Source organism: Acomys minous (genome assembly GCF_964271855.1).
Source record: "Acomys minous genome assembly, chromosome: 4".
NCBI classification, from domain to species: domain Eukaryota; kingdom Metazoa; phylum Chordata; class Mammalia; order Rodentia; family Muridae; genus Acomys; species Acomys minous.
Window position 1 is genome coordinate 44,168,713 of NC_140486.1, and position 17,292 is coordinate 44,186,004.

Below are 17,292 nucleotides of genomic sequence, written 5' to 3' on the forward strand. Positions count from 1 at the left end.
GCATTTGCTGCTGAGTCTGCAGTGTCTGGCACACAACACCTGAACAGAAACAGGTGAATAATTTAGTAAATAAATGTAGCAACATTTGCCTCTTTCAGTAACAACTGCTCTTTGGAGGAAAGAAAACATTTCTTCTGTATCCTTTTCCTTGAGTGAGGAACTTCTAGAGTCGGAAACACCAGCAGACTATTTCCTAGATTGTTCTGAGAGAAGGGCAGTTAGTTTCCTGCCTGCCAGAGGGCTGGCCCCATGCCGCAGGCAGCAGTCCAGATCAGCGAAGTGTGCAGTTGTTGGCCTTTGTCTCGCTGGACTTCGTTGGACAGGCCTGTAGCACCACCACACTCGTAGTCTCAGAGTGGTAGCTTACATATTTATTACATTTTATATTTATTTGGTTCTGTCAACAGAGGATAATTCTGTGACCTCAGGAAGTGATGGCTTGAAATTCTGCCTGCAAAACGCAGAGTTGCAGGGTGTAACCGAGTGGCCCAGAGGCAGGGCGCTATCTGCAGGCGTGGTCAGGGAGGGGACACGGAATGAGACCTGCTCCTCCCCCTCTCGGGTCTGGGGAGTCCCCAGTGATAACTTTATAGGAAGTAACTGAAAGGGGACGTGGGTGTGACCTATAGCTTTGTCTCGGAGGGGGACAATAAAGTTTGAGAAGTTTGAAAAAGGGATAGAAAGTGAACGCCCCTTTGGCCGAGGGGTGTGGCCGGAGCTCGGCAAGGCGCCTGGAGGCGAGTGTGCGACATGGGGGTCACCGTAGACGTCCGCCAAGTGTTCCAGTATCCCTTCGAGCAGGTGGTCGCTTGCTTCCTCCGAAAGGTACCGGTCCCTCCGACCTGGGTGGTGGGTCTGCTGCGGAAAGCCTGAACTGCCCTCGCCTGCATCCCGTGGTGGGTGACAGGACCCAACCCTCAGGGGTACAGATCCACCCTCCGAGTTCCCCTCCAGCGCGCAGGCGCTTTCGGGATGTACTGGGCGGGGATGGAGGTGATTTTTCCTCGAAGGCTCCTCCGAGAGATGAGCGGAGGGAGCCGTGCAAGACATCACGTCCACATGCCGCCTGCCTTAGGCAGAGGGTGTGTGGGCTTCAGGTAGCCTCCCTGGGTGAACTGTCCAGTGCGGCTCTCTAGTTCATCACCCACTTTTAAAACGCTAATGCGTGCTCTTGAAGCTATGATCTTGGTAGGCTCAGCGTTACTCTACTCTTTCAAGACTTTCCTTTTTACTAAATAGCTGTGGGGCTCCCTGAGGAGCTCACCCTCTTTGGATCTTAGTTTGCTAATCTGTAGCGTGAGAAAAACAGTGTACACTCCCAGGCTTGTCGTGGGGATTTGAGTGAGATAATTAATAAAGAGAGTTTATCACAGGATTGATGGTTATAAAGGCTCTGAAATACTGCTGTTTATATTATTGCAGTTAGAGATTCCATAGCCCTCATGGTGAGGGCTCTTCCTAGGACTGTGCCTCAGGCTAACTAACAGTAAAGTGAAAAAAAGTCCTTAGAACTGGTTATCACCCCAGCCTGGGGAGTGGGACCCTGGACTCTAATCAGTTTCTGGTTCAGTTAAGTCTCTCTCTGGGTGACCCTGACAGAGGTCGTCTCTCCGAGATCTACTGTCTGGAAGATGAGGAGTTGTGCCCATAGGTCTTAAAGTCCTTTCAGCTTTTAGTTGTTGGACAAAACTTGTACTAGTTGCAGCTGCCCTAGGGCGGTGCACTTTAGCATGAAATCTGTATAGCCTGGGTGTTGAGGTGAGGAGGTGCTGTGAAGATGGTTAGCTGGGACCCTGCCATCACAGGAGGCACATCTATCACTTGCATCTCCTAGGTCCTAAGCAAAAGTCTGATGAAGGAATGCAGGAATGAGGCACATAAAGGAACAACTGATACCCCCCCCCCCACACCTCCCGTTTTGTTCACATTGACAGTTTCGAGTGTGGATCCCCACTGTGTGGTGTTAGTCACCTTTGCACTGTGAGGAAGGAACTGGGCTAATCAACTTATAAGGACAAAATGTTCGTATTGGCTCACTGCTATGAGGGCACCTGCCCGTAATTACCTGTTCTAGTTTGCTTCCTATTGTTGCAATACAACATGGGTTAAAGGCAGCTTTGGGAGGAAAGGGTTTACTTCAGCATGGAGTCAGGGCAGGAGCCCAAGGCAGGAACGGAAGCTAAGACCATGGAGGAACGCTGCTTCCCCGGCTTGCTCAGCTGTATTTCCCCCCAATCTCCTGTAATAAATAACTCATGAGGCTCTGAATACACTGCCTCATCCAGCCCCAAACTCCAAAATCCTTCCACTGTTCTCCCCCAAAACAGCGAGGTCAGGGTCATCACAGCAGTATCCCACAGTTCGGTACCCATTTCTGTCTCAGTTTGCTCCTCTGTTGCTGTGATTAAACTACTGACCAAAAAGCCAGGTGTGGGAATGCACGCCTTTAATCCCAGCACTCGGGAGGCAGAGGCAGGCCGATTGCTGTGAGTTCAAGGCCAGCCTGGTCTACAAAGCAGGTCCAGGACAGTCAAGGCTATACAGAGAAACCCTGTCTTAAAAAAAAAAAAACCACAAACAAACAAAAAGTATTGACTAATAAAGCAACTTGCACATGCAGATGTGGGGTATTTTATCTTACTACTCCCAAGTCACAGTCCATTACTGAGGAATGCCAAAGCAGAAATTCAAGGCCGGGCCCTGGAGGCAGGAACTAAAGCACAGGTCATGAAGGAACTTTACTGGCTTGTTCTCCATTCCTTGCTCAGCCTGCCCAAGGGTGGCACCACCCGCAGTGTGCTGGGCACTCCCACACCAGTCATTAATCAAGAAAATGTCCCTTTGATATGCTCATAGGCCAGTCTGATGGGTGAAACTCCTCAGTTAAGGTTCTATCTTAACAGGTGATGCTACTTTACGTCAACTTGACAAAAAAAAAAAAAAAAAAAAAGTAACCAGCCAGGTTGCCCTGCCTCTCTGGGCCTGTGGAGGGCTGGCATCTCATGGTGGGAGTCCATGGTGAAGCAAAACTGCTTAGATCTGGGCCAAGAAGAAAAGTGGAAAGGGTGGATGGACTGCAGTCCCATAATCCATTTCAAGGACACATTACCCAATGCCTAAGGGGCTCTTCCCACAATTCTTCACGTCTTCCAGAGTCCACCAACACCCAATAGGGCTGCCTTGGGACTGCGCCATTAACTCACAGCCCTGCGGGAGCATTCAAGTTGCAAACTGTAGCACCACAGTCACTTGGGAAAGGATTATCATCTTGAAAAGGAGACATCTGCCTTCTTAGAATGGGAAAGACACTTTGTTTATGCTTCATCTGGAAGGTCAGAGGTTACTTCTGATTGTGTCCTCCCCTTTCAAGTCTCCCATGGCAGATCTCCCTCTGAAAAACCATACACGCAGTACCACACCCACTCTTCTTCATTGCTTATTCCCACATACCAGCTTCAGGTAAAGGTAATGGGTTTTATTTTATTTTACTTTTAAGATTTATTTATTTATTATTATGTATATAGTGCTCTGCCTGTGTGTACACTTGCAGGCCAAAAGAAGGCATCATATCACATTATAAATGGTTGTGAGCCACCATGTGGTTGCTGGGAATTGAACTCGGGTCCTCTGGAAGAGCAGGCAGTGCTCTTAACCTCTGAGCCACCTCTCCAGCCCCCAGTGATGGGTCTTAAATAGTGAGACCAGGAGTAACAAATGATGATGGGGTTGGGGTCATTTCAATGGGTGATGCAGGCTTCACATAAGGAGCATCCAGGGTAGTTAGTGGGGTGTGCAGCAGTCCCACATGGAGGTATTAAGGTAGGCTTTCTCAGAAACATGGCATCTATCAAAGGTTTGCTGAAACATAGGTAGGGGTTTTCTAGGCAAGTGTGCTCTCTCTCTCTCTCTCTCTCTCTCTCTCTCTCTCTCTCTCTCTCTCTCTCTCTGTGTGTATTTATATGTGGGCATTTGCTCTGAATAATATTCCTCCAAGCAGTCTAAGAAGTCATCATAACTGATTCCCATCATGGGGAAACTGAGGCTCAGAGAAGTCTAAGTAAGTGTTCAAGCGCCCCCAGCTAGCAGATACAAGAGCCAGGGTCTCAGCCCATGTCTGAGTAGGAGGCTGTGCTTTGCCCTGTACACAGTGGCTATGTAAGAGACTCTGCGGGAGGACAGTGGCTCAAGGCTCTGAGCCTTTAGGTTCATTTGCCTCTTGTGGTCTGCTCTTCTGACTGAGCCTCTGCATCTAATATAAAGCTTAGCCTCGATGTGTGAGGAGGGTGCAGCACAGTGTTTGCTAGTCATTTCCGTGCAACAAATCACCCCAGAGCTTAGTGGCCTTGCCCAGTGACAGGCTTTTAATTCAGGTGATCCTGTGGCCTGACTGAGCCCATGTGGTCGGCCTTAGTGTGTCCTGTGGTGTGGTGAGGCTCACTCATACAATCACATCCAGTCAGCATCCGATCCAGTCAGCATCCGATGCGGTTCTTACAAGAAAGCTAAGTGCTTGGTATGTTTAAGAACTATGTTTTTTTTTTTTTTGAGACTGGGTTTCTCTGTGTAGCCTTGGTTGCTCTGGACTCACTTTGTAGACCAGGCTGGCCTCGAACTCACAGCAATCCGCCAGCTTCTGCCTCCCATGTACTGGGATTAAAGGCATGTGCCACCACGTCGGGCATGTTTAAGAACTGTGGAGGGACCCTGGTGTGGTGGCTCATGCCTGTAGCCCAATCAGCAGTGAGTCTAAACTGGACAGTCATGAATTTGCAGCCAATATGGCTACAGAAAACCCAAAACCAAACAAATTCAACCAAAATACTAGCAAAAAGGAACTCCTGTAGGCAGCCATAGCTGCTGTGATCAGAGTCCAGAAGACACTGTTTTCTTTTGGTCATCTCAACCTCTGGGCCTTAACTCTTTCCATCCCCTCTTTGAATGGTCCCTCTGAACTGTGGTGTGGTGTGCAGGTGTGTGTGTGTGTGTGTGTGTGTGTGATATTGATGTGCACTTATTCTCTACACGTTGACTAGTTTGTTTCTGTATTAGGCACCATCTACGTCACAAAATGTTCCCCTGATGATGTGAGAGTGGTTAGACAGTCAGCGTTCTAGCCTGGAGGGGTAAGGAGTTCATGAGCCTCCACCTGATCACCTATGGACAGTTTATGGCTGTCCGTAACTCTTGGGGAGAGACAGTTTTCTTTAAGGGTGTAGCTCCTGGTAGGTCTACCATGTAAAAGGAACTTTTATTTGCCCATTTCAGCTGTTGTCTTAGAGTCTTACTACCTCCTTTTGCTGGGCAAAGCTTAGTCCTGGAAGCTTCTAGCCTCCATCAGTCTAACCTAGGCCTGGAATGTTTTCAGCCTCTGAGACTTACTGCTTAATGAGTTCACCCTTACTTGTTCTTTCTGAGCCCTGGGCTGGCTGGTTCAGCTCAGCTGTTCTGGCTTAAACTCCTCTCCCAACTTATTTATTTAATCTGGTTTCTTTCTCAGCCTGGAATTGCTCTGCTTGGCCTCAAACTAACTCAGCAATCTGCTCTAACCTTCTGGCGTCTCCTCATTTTCTGGCTTGATCCAGCTTCACCTGAATTCTCTCTGTCTGGAACCCGTCTCTCAATTACTGTCCTGGTAAAAACTGTCTACTCTCTCTGTAAAACTGCATTTTATGTAGCTTCCCTTTCCCCTCTCTTCTCATGAGAGTTGGGCATATCCTATTCTGTCAAATCTTCTCTGATTCATCACTTTTCTGCCTCTCAGACGTCACTGTCAAACATGGGTGCTTCCTTCTACAAACTAACTTTACCTTCCTTTGGGATTAAAGGCAGGCGTGTACCACCACTCCTGAACCTAAGCTTTTCTTTACTTGGTACGTGCTCTATCCCAGCCTGGGCTTGAACTCAGATCTGTTTGCCTGACTCCTGAATTAAAGGTTGTTTGTATTTCAGCCAGATCACACAGACCTAGAAGATCTTTGGATGTGATCTCTTGCCAGAACAGCCAGCCATGTTCTGAATTAACATTCCTCTATACTACCATATACCTACTTACACCTAGAACTAATGGAAGGCATAACTAAGAGTTGATGAAATCTATAATATAAATAATGATGATGATGATGATGATGATGATGATGATAATGATAATAATAATACATGAAATTGGAGGTGGGCAGGAAGGTGGGGGTGGGTTTGGGAGGAGTAAAGGGAAGGAATTAGGGGTAAATGTGATCAAAGGGCATTTTGTGAAAGTCTCATTAATAAAAGTATTTACATTAAAAAAAAAAAGGAATTGCTCCCTTTGGGTAGATATGGCCCACTGACCCACCCACCTGATTGGGAGCCCCGGTGCAATGAGCAGCATGTGCAGCTGTAGACACAGCCTCCTTTTCTTGTCTGTGAATAGTAATGGCATCACCTTCTAGGCTTGTTGTGAGGACCAGAAATGCACCAGATTGACAGGCATGTGCTTTTTATAAAGCCTTAGGTAGTAAGAGTTATAATTTGGGCAAAATATGCTTTTATTTTTGTTTTAGTCTTGGTAGTGAAGATGATTTAAAAATATAATTAATTTTAAAGCAAAGCAGTAGGCAAAAGGGAAGGGACAGTCACGTGAAGAGCTCTGGGGACATTTAATCTGATTGTGCACTACGGTGGGCGAAGGTGCTTTAGAACTGAGGACGTTGTGTTTTAAATAGAATCTACTGGTCTGTGGCTTCGGGTATGTCCACACTCGCCTTCCAAGTTCTAATTCATTGCTATTTTTAAAACCTAAAGAATGCTTGATCTCCTTACACCTGTCTGTTGGCTGCTGTGGGCAAAACATTAGCTGCATGCTTTCAAAGATGAGTGGTACCCAGAAAACAGAGGACACAGTCCTGTTTGGAGACAAGACTCTTCAGAGTGCTACGAGACCCAGCAGGGCTCCTTTATCAGATACTATGATGGGATTTTTATGACTTTAGCATCTGTGGCTTCACTGTGTCATCGAGTTTCCTGGTTCCTTTCTTTATACAACTCTTTCTTTGTTTCCTTCTTTCTCCCTCCCCCCCTTCCTCTTTTTCTTCCTTTTTCATTTTGCATAGTCATCTTTTCTTTTTCTTTTAAATTATAATTTGCTCACATTATATCTGGATTGTAAGCCCCCCACTCTTATCTTCCTGTTCCCTCCCCCCATCTATTCCCCTCCCCTAGACCTCTGACAGGTGGGGTCCTCCTCCCCCACCGTCTGACTACAGCCTATCAGGTCTGCATCCAGACAGTTATAATCTCCTCTTTTGTGTCACTCACAGGACCTCTCTGCCAATGGGGAGTGATCAAATCCAGGGCACCAAAGATCTTGTCAGAGGCAGTCCCCTGCTCCCCCCCCCCACTTCCCCATTGGAGAATGAACTGTTCACTGGCTACACCTGAACGGGGGGGGGGGGGCAGGGGGCAGGGGGGGGGGAGGTCCAGGTCCTCATTTGCACTGTCCTTGGTTGGTGTATCAGTCTATGCAGGTCCCCCTGGGCTTTTCTTCCTTCTTCAAGACAGGCTTTCTCTGTGTTGGTCCAGCAATCCTGAAACTCACTCTGTAGACCAGGCTGGTCTTGAACTCAGAGATCCACCTGCCTCTGCTTCCGGAATGCTGGCATTAGAGGTGTGTGTGCCCCCAACCAGCTGTACAACTCTTACCTTTCCAGTACTCATTACCTAGAGTGCTTTCCTTCCATTTGACTAATCATCATCCTGGGAGAGAACACGAAGCTGCGTAGACAAGTGTGGTTGCCTGGAGCGGGGTACCTTTTTGGATGTGCAGGCTCATGGAGGCCTTTCTGATGGATCTTTCTCTCATGTGCTGAATGCTAAGAGAATTCCTTACATGTCGTCTGCCTAGAATTTAAAGTCCCTCTAAAGATGCCCATGAGGTGTGCTGCTGAGAGGATTTTCATGTCTGTCTGGATGAGTCCAGAGAGCTTGAGGTTTCCCACTGTAGACTTGCTCAGGTTGGCCTTGCTCTTTGTAAGTATAGGCAAACTCCACAGTAATTTGTATCAGCTGTTTCTGTCATATCCCAAGCACCCAGAGAAGTTCTCAAACACAGGAAACACTCAACAAGCACGCATTCCATGAAGAAAGCTCATGGTCCTGTGGTTCCCAGTATATAATTTTACAATAAAGTCACTACTTGGGAAGCTGAGGCAGGAGGATTGCTTGAGCTCAGAAGTTTGAGGTCAGCCTGGATAGCATAGTGCAAAGCCCTCTGACCGTTTCACAAAATGAAACAAACCAAAACCCTAGGAGACGAATGTCAACACAGGCCTCAGAAACACGTGCTGTCTGGAATACTGTAATAAAATAGAGTAAAATAAATTTTTGCTTCCATCCATGGCCTAAGGCTTTATTTATTCCAGCGGCGCGCTGCCTGGAATGGATCGGGTCGGTGTTTACCCTTAGGCTCATAAAGGGGATTTATGAATGGCGATTTCCATTTAGAGTAGAAAGCTGATTGGGTAATTAATAATGCTTTCTTCTGATCTCATCTCCACTCCCTTGCAGACCTGACACTTACATGTGTGGAACATCTTTCCCCAGAAGTATTTAAGGAGGATCTGCATCCCCAAAACCAGCAGCCTGGTTAGATGGCAAGCCTTAGTGTCACACCGAGCCCAGAGACAATCTTTATGTCCTGCTCTGGGCGCCACCTTTCTTCTTCCATCCTCCCCTCTCCTGCGGGCTGGGGTGTGGCATGAAGGAGAAGTGGGCGGGGCAGGGGTGATGAGGAGCATGGATGGCTCTCAGGTCAGGCTGTAGTGTGGACAGTTGGGGGTGGGGTGGGCAGGGCAATTTATGTTTCTATGCCTCATTTACCTGGTCTGCAGGGTAAAAGGAAAAGCCATCTTCCAAGGTTGCTGGGGCATATTGATTAGTGTAAGCACCTAGCTCAGTGCTTTCAAAGTACATGCTGAATTCTGGAGATCTTTGGGTTTGTTCAGGACCGTGGAACAGAAAAGCCTGGGAAGCTGTCTGCAGAAATCTTTACTAACTCGGAACAATATGGGGGAAGGTGAGCATGAATAATGGTGCACATCTGAATGATAAATTATTTTTTAAGTGCAATTTAAATTTTAAAGTGGGCTCGGTAACTCATCCAGCAGAGGCTGTGGCTTAGTGTGTGAACGAAGGTTTTTATCTATCGAAGTGCTAATAGTTACATATTCATTATATGCCTATTAACTGGCATTCATGGTAAATCTGTGCACCCTTTGACAATAAATAAAATGTGATCTTCTCCTGAAGGTGCTTCCTGTTGGCGGGGGGTGGGGGGGGGTGGGGGGGGGTGGGAGCAGAGAGGAATGTATTGATTATTGTGCCAAGCTTTCTCAGGGGTAGGTACAGACATATAATGTGGGGCAAGGTGCATTTGTTAAAATTGCATCTTCCTATGTAGCCCAGGCTGGCCTTGGGCACTTGATACTCCTCCCTCAGTCTCTCTGGTACTGTACTGCAATTATGGACATGAACTAGCACACTAGGCGCATCAATGAGGTGCTGATTACCCGATGACTCACTTGATCTTGGTAATAAGTCGACTTTGCTTTTCTTCTGGAGTGAGCTACTTTATGGAGACCATGGAAAGGTTCGGCAGGTTATGGTAATGTCTCTGTAGCTGAACACACAGGAAGGCCCTTTGTAAGTGTTTGGAAGCAGCTATGTAACAGATCCCTTTATAGTGTAGCAAACAGATATGCATATGTCAGCGGGCTGGGTGTACTGCAGTTTTCGTTTATTGTGCTTTCTCGGATAACCCTATTCGAAAGCATGGCCACAGTGATGCCTGTGAAGGCATTGACTATGAGGAGGAGGGTCAGGCTTCAAGAGGCAGGTGTTGACCTCTGAACTTTGCAGATAGCTGATCTTTTAATAACTTCCTGTTCTTAAGAGTACACCTTTTGAGCTATGAACTTTCCCTTAGCAAACAAAAGCAGAGGCTGTATCTTCACCAAGCTCCTCCCATAAGTGCACTAAGTATTATTTCTATAATAGATGGACTCAACTTCTTGGCCTCTCACTTGAATAATTATGTATTTGCCTTAATGCTTACTCTCCAAACATGGCATCTTGTGACTCTTGGGCTGCTCTTTTTAACACTTTTTATTAGCATCTATGAGTTATATGTAATATGTAATGATGGGTTGCGTCATGACATTTTGTACATTTATTTGATTATATTTTTTATCATATTTAAGCTCATTACCCTCTTTTATTCCTCTCCTACTCCAGCTGATATACTACCTTCTCCCAACTTGTTTCTCCCTGTCATGGTGTATGTTGGGGAGGGGAAGGAGGGAGAGGGAGGAAGAGAGCAAGAGAGTAAGAGAGAGAGAGAGACAGACAGACAGAGACAGACAGAGACAGAGACACACAGAGAGAGACAGAAAGAGAGACAGAGACACAAAGACAGAAAGAGAGAGAGAGAGAGAGAGAGAGAGAGAGAGAGAGAGAGAGACACACACACACACACACAAACTGACAGACAGACAGATAGACAGACAGACAGACAGAGTTTCATTTGGGTGCCACAGGAGCATGAGTACTTTCTGTCCCTCCAACAACCGTTACCTGTCCATAGATCTTCAGAGAGGGGAGGGTGGGCTTAACCACACTAGCAACTGTTGAGTTGCCTGTAGATCCGCTGGGAAGGGTGGGCCATTCATTGAAGTGCCCCTTCCGCCTTCATGGAACCATAATCTCTCCAGCCACAGGACTTGGACCAGGCTCACAGTACTGTGGAGCAGGCCTTCAATCCGATCAGAAAGTGATTGGTTACCCCATAATGGACTTGCCACTATTGTGCTAGTGGGGACATCTTGCTGGGCAATCCAGTAAGGTAGCTTGCAGGGTCCAAAGCTGAGTCAGGTGGCTGAGGACAGGTTTTCCACAGCTGCCTGCACAGAGGCAGTACCTTTGGCACAGTGGGGCCCAGCCAATACGAAGGGAATGTCCAGGTCACCTTGATCTTGAGTTCTCAATGTCCTTAAAGCAGAATGTGTACTGGCTTCATTGAGATGATCTTACCACCTAGTTCTAGGGGGCAGCCAACAACAGGCACGATCACCCGTATTATTTTGGAGGCCTCTGAGGGACACTGTAGGGAAGTGGCCCATCCCTGGAAGTGGAGTTTTCATTTAATAATGTGTAGCTTTTAGGAGTAATTTTACCCACCTGCTCAAGTTATCTTCATTCGAATGGTTTCTGGCCTCTTTTTAAAGATTTATTTGTTTATTATTATGTATATGGTGCTCTGCCTGCATGTACACCTGCAGGCCAGAAGAGGGCATCAGATCACATAATAGATTGTTCTAAGCCACCAAGTGGTTGCTGGGAATTGAACTCAGGACCTTGAAAGAGCAGTCAGTGCTCTTAACCTCTGAGCCATCTCTCCAGCCCCCTTCTGGCCTCTTTTAATATGTAAAAAGGAAAATGAAAAGGGGTGAGTGATAACCTTAGAAGTGTGCATTTTTCTTAGTGTTGCAGTCGATATCTTTTTGGGAAAAGAAAGGAGTTAGCTTGCTTATTCTATAAAGGAAGTAAAATCATGAATAAGGTAAGAAAATGAAGCCAAATGTACCTTGAGAGATCTCCAGACTCACTGATAAGTTATAGTGTGCCTGGTATGCGAATGCCAGCACCAAGGCAGGCTCAATAAAGACGAAAGTGCTGGGGCAGAAACTGGGTTAACCACATTGCTTCCAGGAGTGTCTGGTATGGAATGGGGCTGAGCAGGCTCATTGTTCTTCTTGTGCAAGATTTACACATTAGACTTTAAACCAGTTGAGGCCATAACATAATACCCATTAATGTTTCCTTGTTTGGAAGGGAACTAAATGCGACCATATGGGGCAACCTCTGTGTAACACACTCATGGTGGGCACAATAGAAATCTAGGTCTGGCTGGATCAGTTCCATAGTCTTGTGATGTTTGAATAGGTGTCCAGAAGTCATGAGTACCTACTTGACGTCTTCCCAGGTTGGTGAGAAGAGATCCTAGTACGAGTTCTGAGCAGCTTTCCCCCTTTTCAATCAGGCTTTTGATATATTTTGTGTGTAAGAATTAAAACATGGGGCTGGAGAAATGGCTCAGAGGTTAAGAGCACTGACTTCTATTTTAGAGGCCCTGAATTCAATTCCGAGCAACCATATGGTGGCTCCCAGCCATCTAAATGTGGTCTAATGTCCTCTTCTAGCCTGCAGGTGTACATGCAGGCAGAGCATTGTATACATAATAAATAAATCAATCTTTTAAAAAAGGAATTAAAACATGAATATGTACTCAGGCATGGTGGCACATGCCTTTAACCCAAGCACTAAAGGAGGCAGAGTCAGGCAGATCACTGTGAGTTCAAGGCCAGCTTGGTCCAGGACAGCCATGGCTACACAGAGAAACCCAGTCTCGAAAAACAAAACAAACAAACAAGAAGAAGAAGAAGAAGAGGAAGAAGAAGAAGAAGAAGAAGAAGAAGAAGAAGAAGAAGAAGAAGAAGAAGAAGAAGAAGAATCCATGAATATGTAAGTTACCACAAGATGGCATTCTATTATTTTAAGTAATGCCAGGTAGAGGGAGCCTTCATTTAATACATTTTGAATTTCTGAAAAGAGTTAAAAATACATGCCACCCATGTCATGGTATTTAGCTGTTTCCTACAAACCTCTAATTTCTTTTGCCATTCTTTATGGAAACTTGAGGTTTATGTCTGTTAACTCCAGAAGCAGTTATGAAGGAAAGCAACTTACCCTGTGCAGATGATAGGTATTAGCATGAAGAGTTCCTGATCTCTTGTGTTCACCTATTACACCTTCCATTTTCCTATTGTTTTTCCGCAAGGATTGTAAAATGAATGACCCATCAATCTTTTCTACTGCATCCTCCATGCTTCTCCATCTATCACCCTATCTTATTTTCTCTTAAACAGATCTGACATTTATTTACTGCTTTTGTTTGTTTCTTCAACTAATGTATGAATTTTGTAAGAAGCTACATGGTTTTCACTTCATCACTAGATCCTCAGTGCCGGAAACAGTATTTGGTGTAGTGTTTATGTCATCATCTGACTATCTGTCTGTCTATCTATCTATCTATCTATCTATCTATCTATCTATCTATCTATCTATCATCTGTCTGTATGTCTGTCTGTCTCTATTTATCTATCCAATATACCTGACATCTGTTTATCATCTGTCTATCTATCTATCTATCATCTGTCTGTATGTCTGTCTGTCTCTATTTATCTATCCAATATACCTGACATCTGTTTATCATCTGTCTATCTATCTATCTATCTATCTATCTATCTATCTATCTATCATCTGTCAGTCTACCTATCATCTATCTATAGCGATCATCTATCTTTCTAACATCTATCGTTTATCTATCTATCATCTTCCTGTCTAGTCACAAAAAAATGAAGAGGGTCTTATTATTTAAATGACTATTCTTTCTCTTAGTAGGTAAATATTAAAATTAAGTGACGATGTGAAGAAGTATAGTTTAACCTGTAAAAGTTTCACTTTAGTGATGTAATCAGAACTGAGAATGTTTTATTACTGTGCCTGTCAAGTGATACATTTTGCTTTCCTTCAGAATTTAGTTTACTTATCTTCCTACAGTGTGACTATAGCATTTACTCAGAGTGCATTTATACATATGTAATGAACGAGCTGAAATGCAATAAAGGAACCGGTTTCGTTTTACGTTAGTGTGAAATGGCTAATTCACACACCTGTCCACATGCTGTGTGCATCTTAGATGTCTCAGGTCCAGGAAGTCTCCTCTGTAGAGGAACAGAATTCCCATCTATCCTTCTCTTACCAGCATGGACCAATGGAGAGTCAAGCTTCATGAAGGGTCATTGTAACTTTGAGCTGTTTCTAGGGCTGAACTGAGTGAATGCATCTTCGTGTGTAGTCCTGACTGTCTGTGTAGACCAGACTGATCTTAAACTCAAAGAGATCAGCCTGCCTCTTCCTCCTGGGTGCTGGCATCAAAGATGTGCATCATCGCCATCCAGGCATCTTCCTTCTTATTCTTGGTTCTTTGAGACCCATGGTGATAAGAGTTTTATATTGCATTCCTAAGGATCCAGGAGTCCTGAAACTCAAGTTCTTGAGGCAAAGGACTCCTTTCCCCACCTCACCTGAGCAGTGCATTTGATCACACAATGAAGCTGGAAGCCTGGGGAGAGGCAGACGATAGCCCAAGAACATCAGGCTCCAGTTAAAAGCCACTTTATCCCGTGGCTTTGAGTGATTCATATTCTTAGCTTCTCAGTTGGGTGCGTTGGCACGTGCCTGTGATCCCAGCACCAGGGAGGCATAGGCAGGTGGATCTCTATGAGTTCAAGGTTAGGCTGGTCCACAGAGTGAGTCCAGGACAGCCAAGGTACACAGAGAAACTCTGTATCAACCCCCTCCCCCCGCAAAAGATAGCTATTATCAACCTTGGTGCATCTAAATTGTCTTTCAGAGCAATTTAATAAAGGAAATAAAGTATCACATATCTCCTATGGGCCCGACATTCTATTCTTCTGTGGTTATTTTCCTGAGGTGCTAACACAGTCACCAAGCCATGGTCCAGGGCAGTAGTAAGGAATTCTCTCTGTGCTGGACTGGCCTATTTAATTCCCTGACTCCCAGGAACAAGTAGTGAAACATCTGATCTTCATCCAGTTCTTACTTTTGAAATTGGAGATAATAATATTATGTAACCTTTTCCACATCAGAATAGCTGTTAGAGTTAGACAGGGTAGTATAATAAAGGCATGTAGGTCTGGCACAGAGCATTCTTGGTTTATGTTATGCAGGATGATGATGGTGATGATGATGATGATGATGATGATGATAATGATGATGGTGATGATGATTATCTCTGCTCAGCACTTAGATGAGCTGTAAGGAAGGCTTCCCTTGGGATGGAAGGATTATTGGCTCATTGGCTAAGAGCACTTCCTGTTCTTTTAGGACCCAGGTTCAGTTCCTCAGACTAGTATGGTGGTTGTAGCTCATAATCATGTGTAACTCTAGGTGTAAGGGTATCTGTCCCCTGTCACCCTCTAATGTCCTCTTTGGCACCAAGCACTCATATAGTGCACATACATATGCAGGCAATACTCCATGCACACAAAATTAAATAAATTGCCCCTGGAGTTTATGGAAAGCCCGCCTCACTTGTTTGACTCCAAATACTGAAACCAAGATTCTTGATTTAAACTGGGTTTTACTTAGAGGTTTCTTGGAAGGTATTGACTAGTTCCGAAGACACCTGTCCATTGTATCAGGTAATTTATGTTGCCAAAAGAGAATGCTAACTTTCTTTATGTGCTTTTCCTTTCTTTTGTTTTTGTTTTTTTTAGTATCCCAACCCCATGGATAAAAATGTCATCTCAGTAAAAGTTGTAGAAGAAAAGAAAGGTACGTTCTCTGACTATCTGTTACTTTATTTAAGGCCACCACACATACTGACTTTGTAAAGGATGTATTTGTGTGTGTGCATGTGTGTGTGCGTGTGTGCGTGTGCGTGTGCGTGCGTGCGTGCGTGCGTGCGTGTGTGTGTGTGTGTGTGTGTGTGTGTGTGTGTGTGTATGTGTGTGTGTGTGTCCATTACATCTTAAGCAGGCCTCTTGTCACTTTCTAAATTATAGCTCTTGGTCAGACTGAGGCTGGGCATACCTAACTGTGCAGGTAACAACGTGCTGAGGTACTTAATGGGTACCAACATCCTACTTTCATTAACTCATTCATCTTTCAGAATCATGCTTGTGGTAGGAGTCATGACTATTTTTCTTTAATGCAGGAGGGAACTAAAGCGTGGAGAGGCTGGCCTGCCCACACTCACCTGGCTGCATCGTTATAGATGGTGAAACATTGTAGATAGCATAGAGATGAAGCCAGGTGTGCTGGCTCCTGCCTGTCACTCCAGCTATTGAACGGTGGAGGCAGGAGCATCAGGAATTCAAGGCTAGCCTGGGCTATTAAAAAAGAGCACAAAGATGTGATGTTGCCAGAAAGCACTTAGATTGTGGCACCATAACTGTAGCTTGGCAAACTATGGCTCGCTTTGTTGCTTGTTAGCCACGCCCCTCTGTGTGTTTTCAATGGCTGCTTCATCTGAGCAACAGAAAAAGCAGGGTATTTGCTAAAGAAACCATATGGCCCATACACCTAAGTGATGTACCCCTCGGCCCCTCTCAGAAAATCATGAGGTGGAGCTGACTGTGCTCCACCTCAGGCCTCTTTGGGGTCCTTGTGTCCCCTACCTCAGGGCAGGCATTGTGTTAATGTCGGGAGGTGAGGAGCAGGCAGTGCCAGGAGCTTTGATGATGTGCACACTTGCGGCATAAGCCTGTGGAAGAGACATCCTGAGCCTCGCCCAGCATGGCTCCTCAACCTTAGCAACCACGGGTTGCTGCTGTCGGTAAGGTGGCTGCAGCCCCCACTGCGCTTCATAAAAATGAAACCGTCTTATGTATGGGGCTGCTTTCCCCATACCTGTAGGTATAGATTGTTAAAAGCGTTTCCTCATGTGTCTGCGTGCAGTGTGGGACAAGGTTGCCCGAGCTGATCTGAGATGACTCTGCTTTCAAGTCCTGATTTTCTTACTTCCTTCATGGCCTAATTTTTAAAGGCGCAAGGTCTTTATCTGTCAAATGGGAAAACAATACTGTTAATTTAAATTGTCATGAGGATCAAACGAGAAAATGAAGAGTACATATTCTAAGGTGGCATAGAGTGCTGGTTGTAATTTCAGGTTGTCATCTCTGCCTCCATTTTCATTGTTTTATTTATTTATTTATTATTATTAATTTATTCATACTACACCTCAATGGTTATCCCATCCCTTATATCCTGCCATTTCTCCCTCCCTCTCATTTTCCCCTTACTCCCCTCCCCTATGTCTGTGACTGAGGGGGACCTCCTCCCCCTGTATATGCTCATAGGGTATCAAGTCTCTTCTTGGTAACCTGCTATCCTTCCTCTGAGTGCCACCAGGTCTCCCCATCCAGGGGACATGGTCAAATATGGGGCACCAGAGTTCGTGTGAAAGTCAGTCCCCACTTTCCACTCAACTGTGGAGAATGTCCTGTCCATTGACGTTGTTGTTTGTTTTAAAGACACAGTCTCACTGTGTAGCCCTGGCTAGCCTTAAACTTGCTTTGTTCAACAGGTTAGCCACCTGACTCTGCCTCTCAGAGGCTGGGATTAAAAGCATGTGCCATTGTGCCCAGAAGCTGTTCCAGTTTTGGAACCTGTGTTGCT

General features: G+C 45.4%; 1 protein-coding gene across 1 annotated transcript in view; it reads left to right on the plus strand.

The window, feature by feature from the left end:
* Positions 1 to 495: 495 nt before the first annotated feature.
* PRELID2 (PRELI domain containing 2) overlaps positions 496 to 17,292 on the plus strand; it is a 72,789-nt gene continuing 55,992 nt past the window's right edge. The window contains exons 1-2 of the mRNA XM_084778215.1: positions 496 to 825; positions 15,390 to 15,447. Of these exons, the coding sequence (XP_084634341.1) occupies positions 751 to 825; positions 15,390 to 15,447 (133 nt within the window). The 5' untranslated portion in view covers positions 496 to 750. The remainder of the gene's footprint in view (positions 826 to 15,389; positions 15,448 to 17,292) is intronic.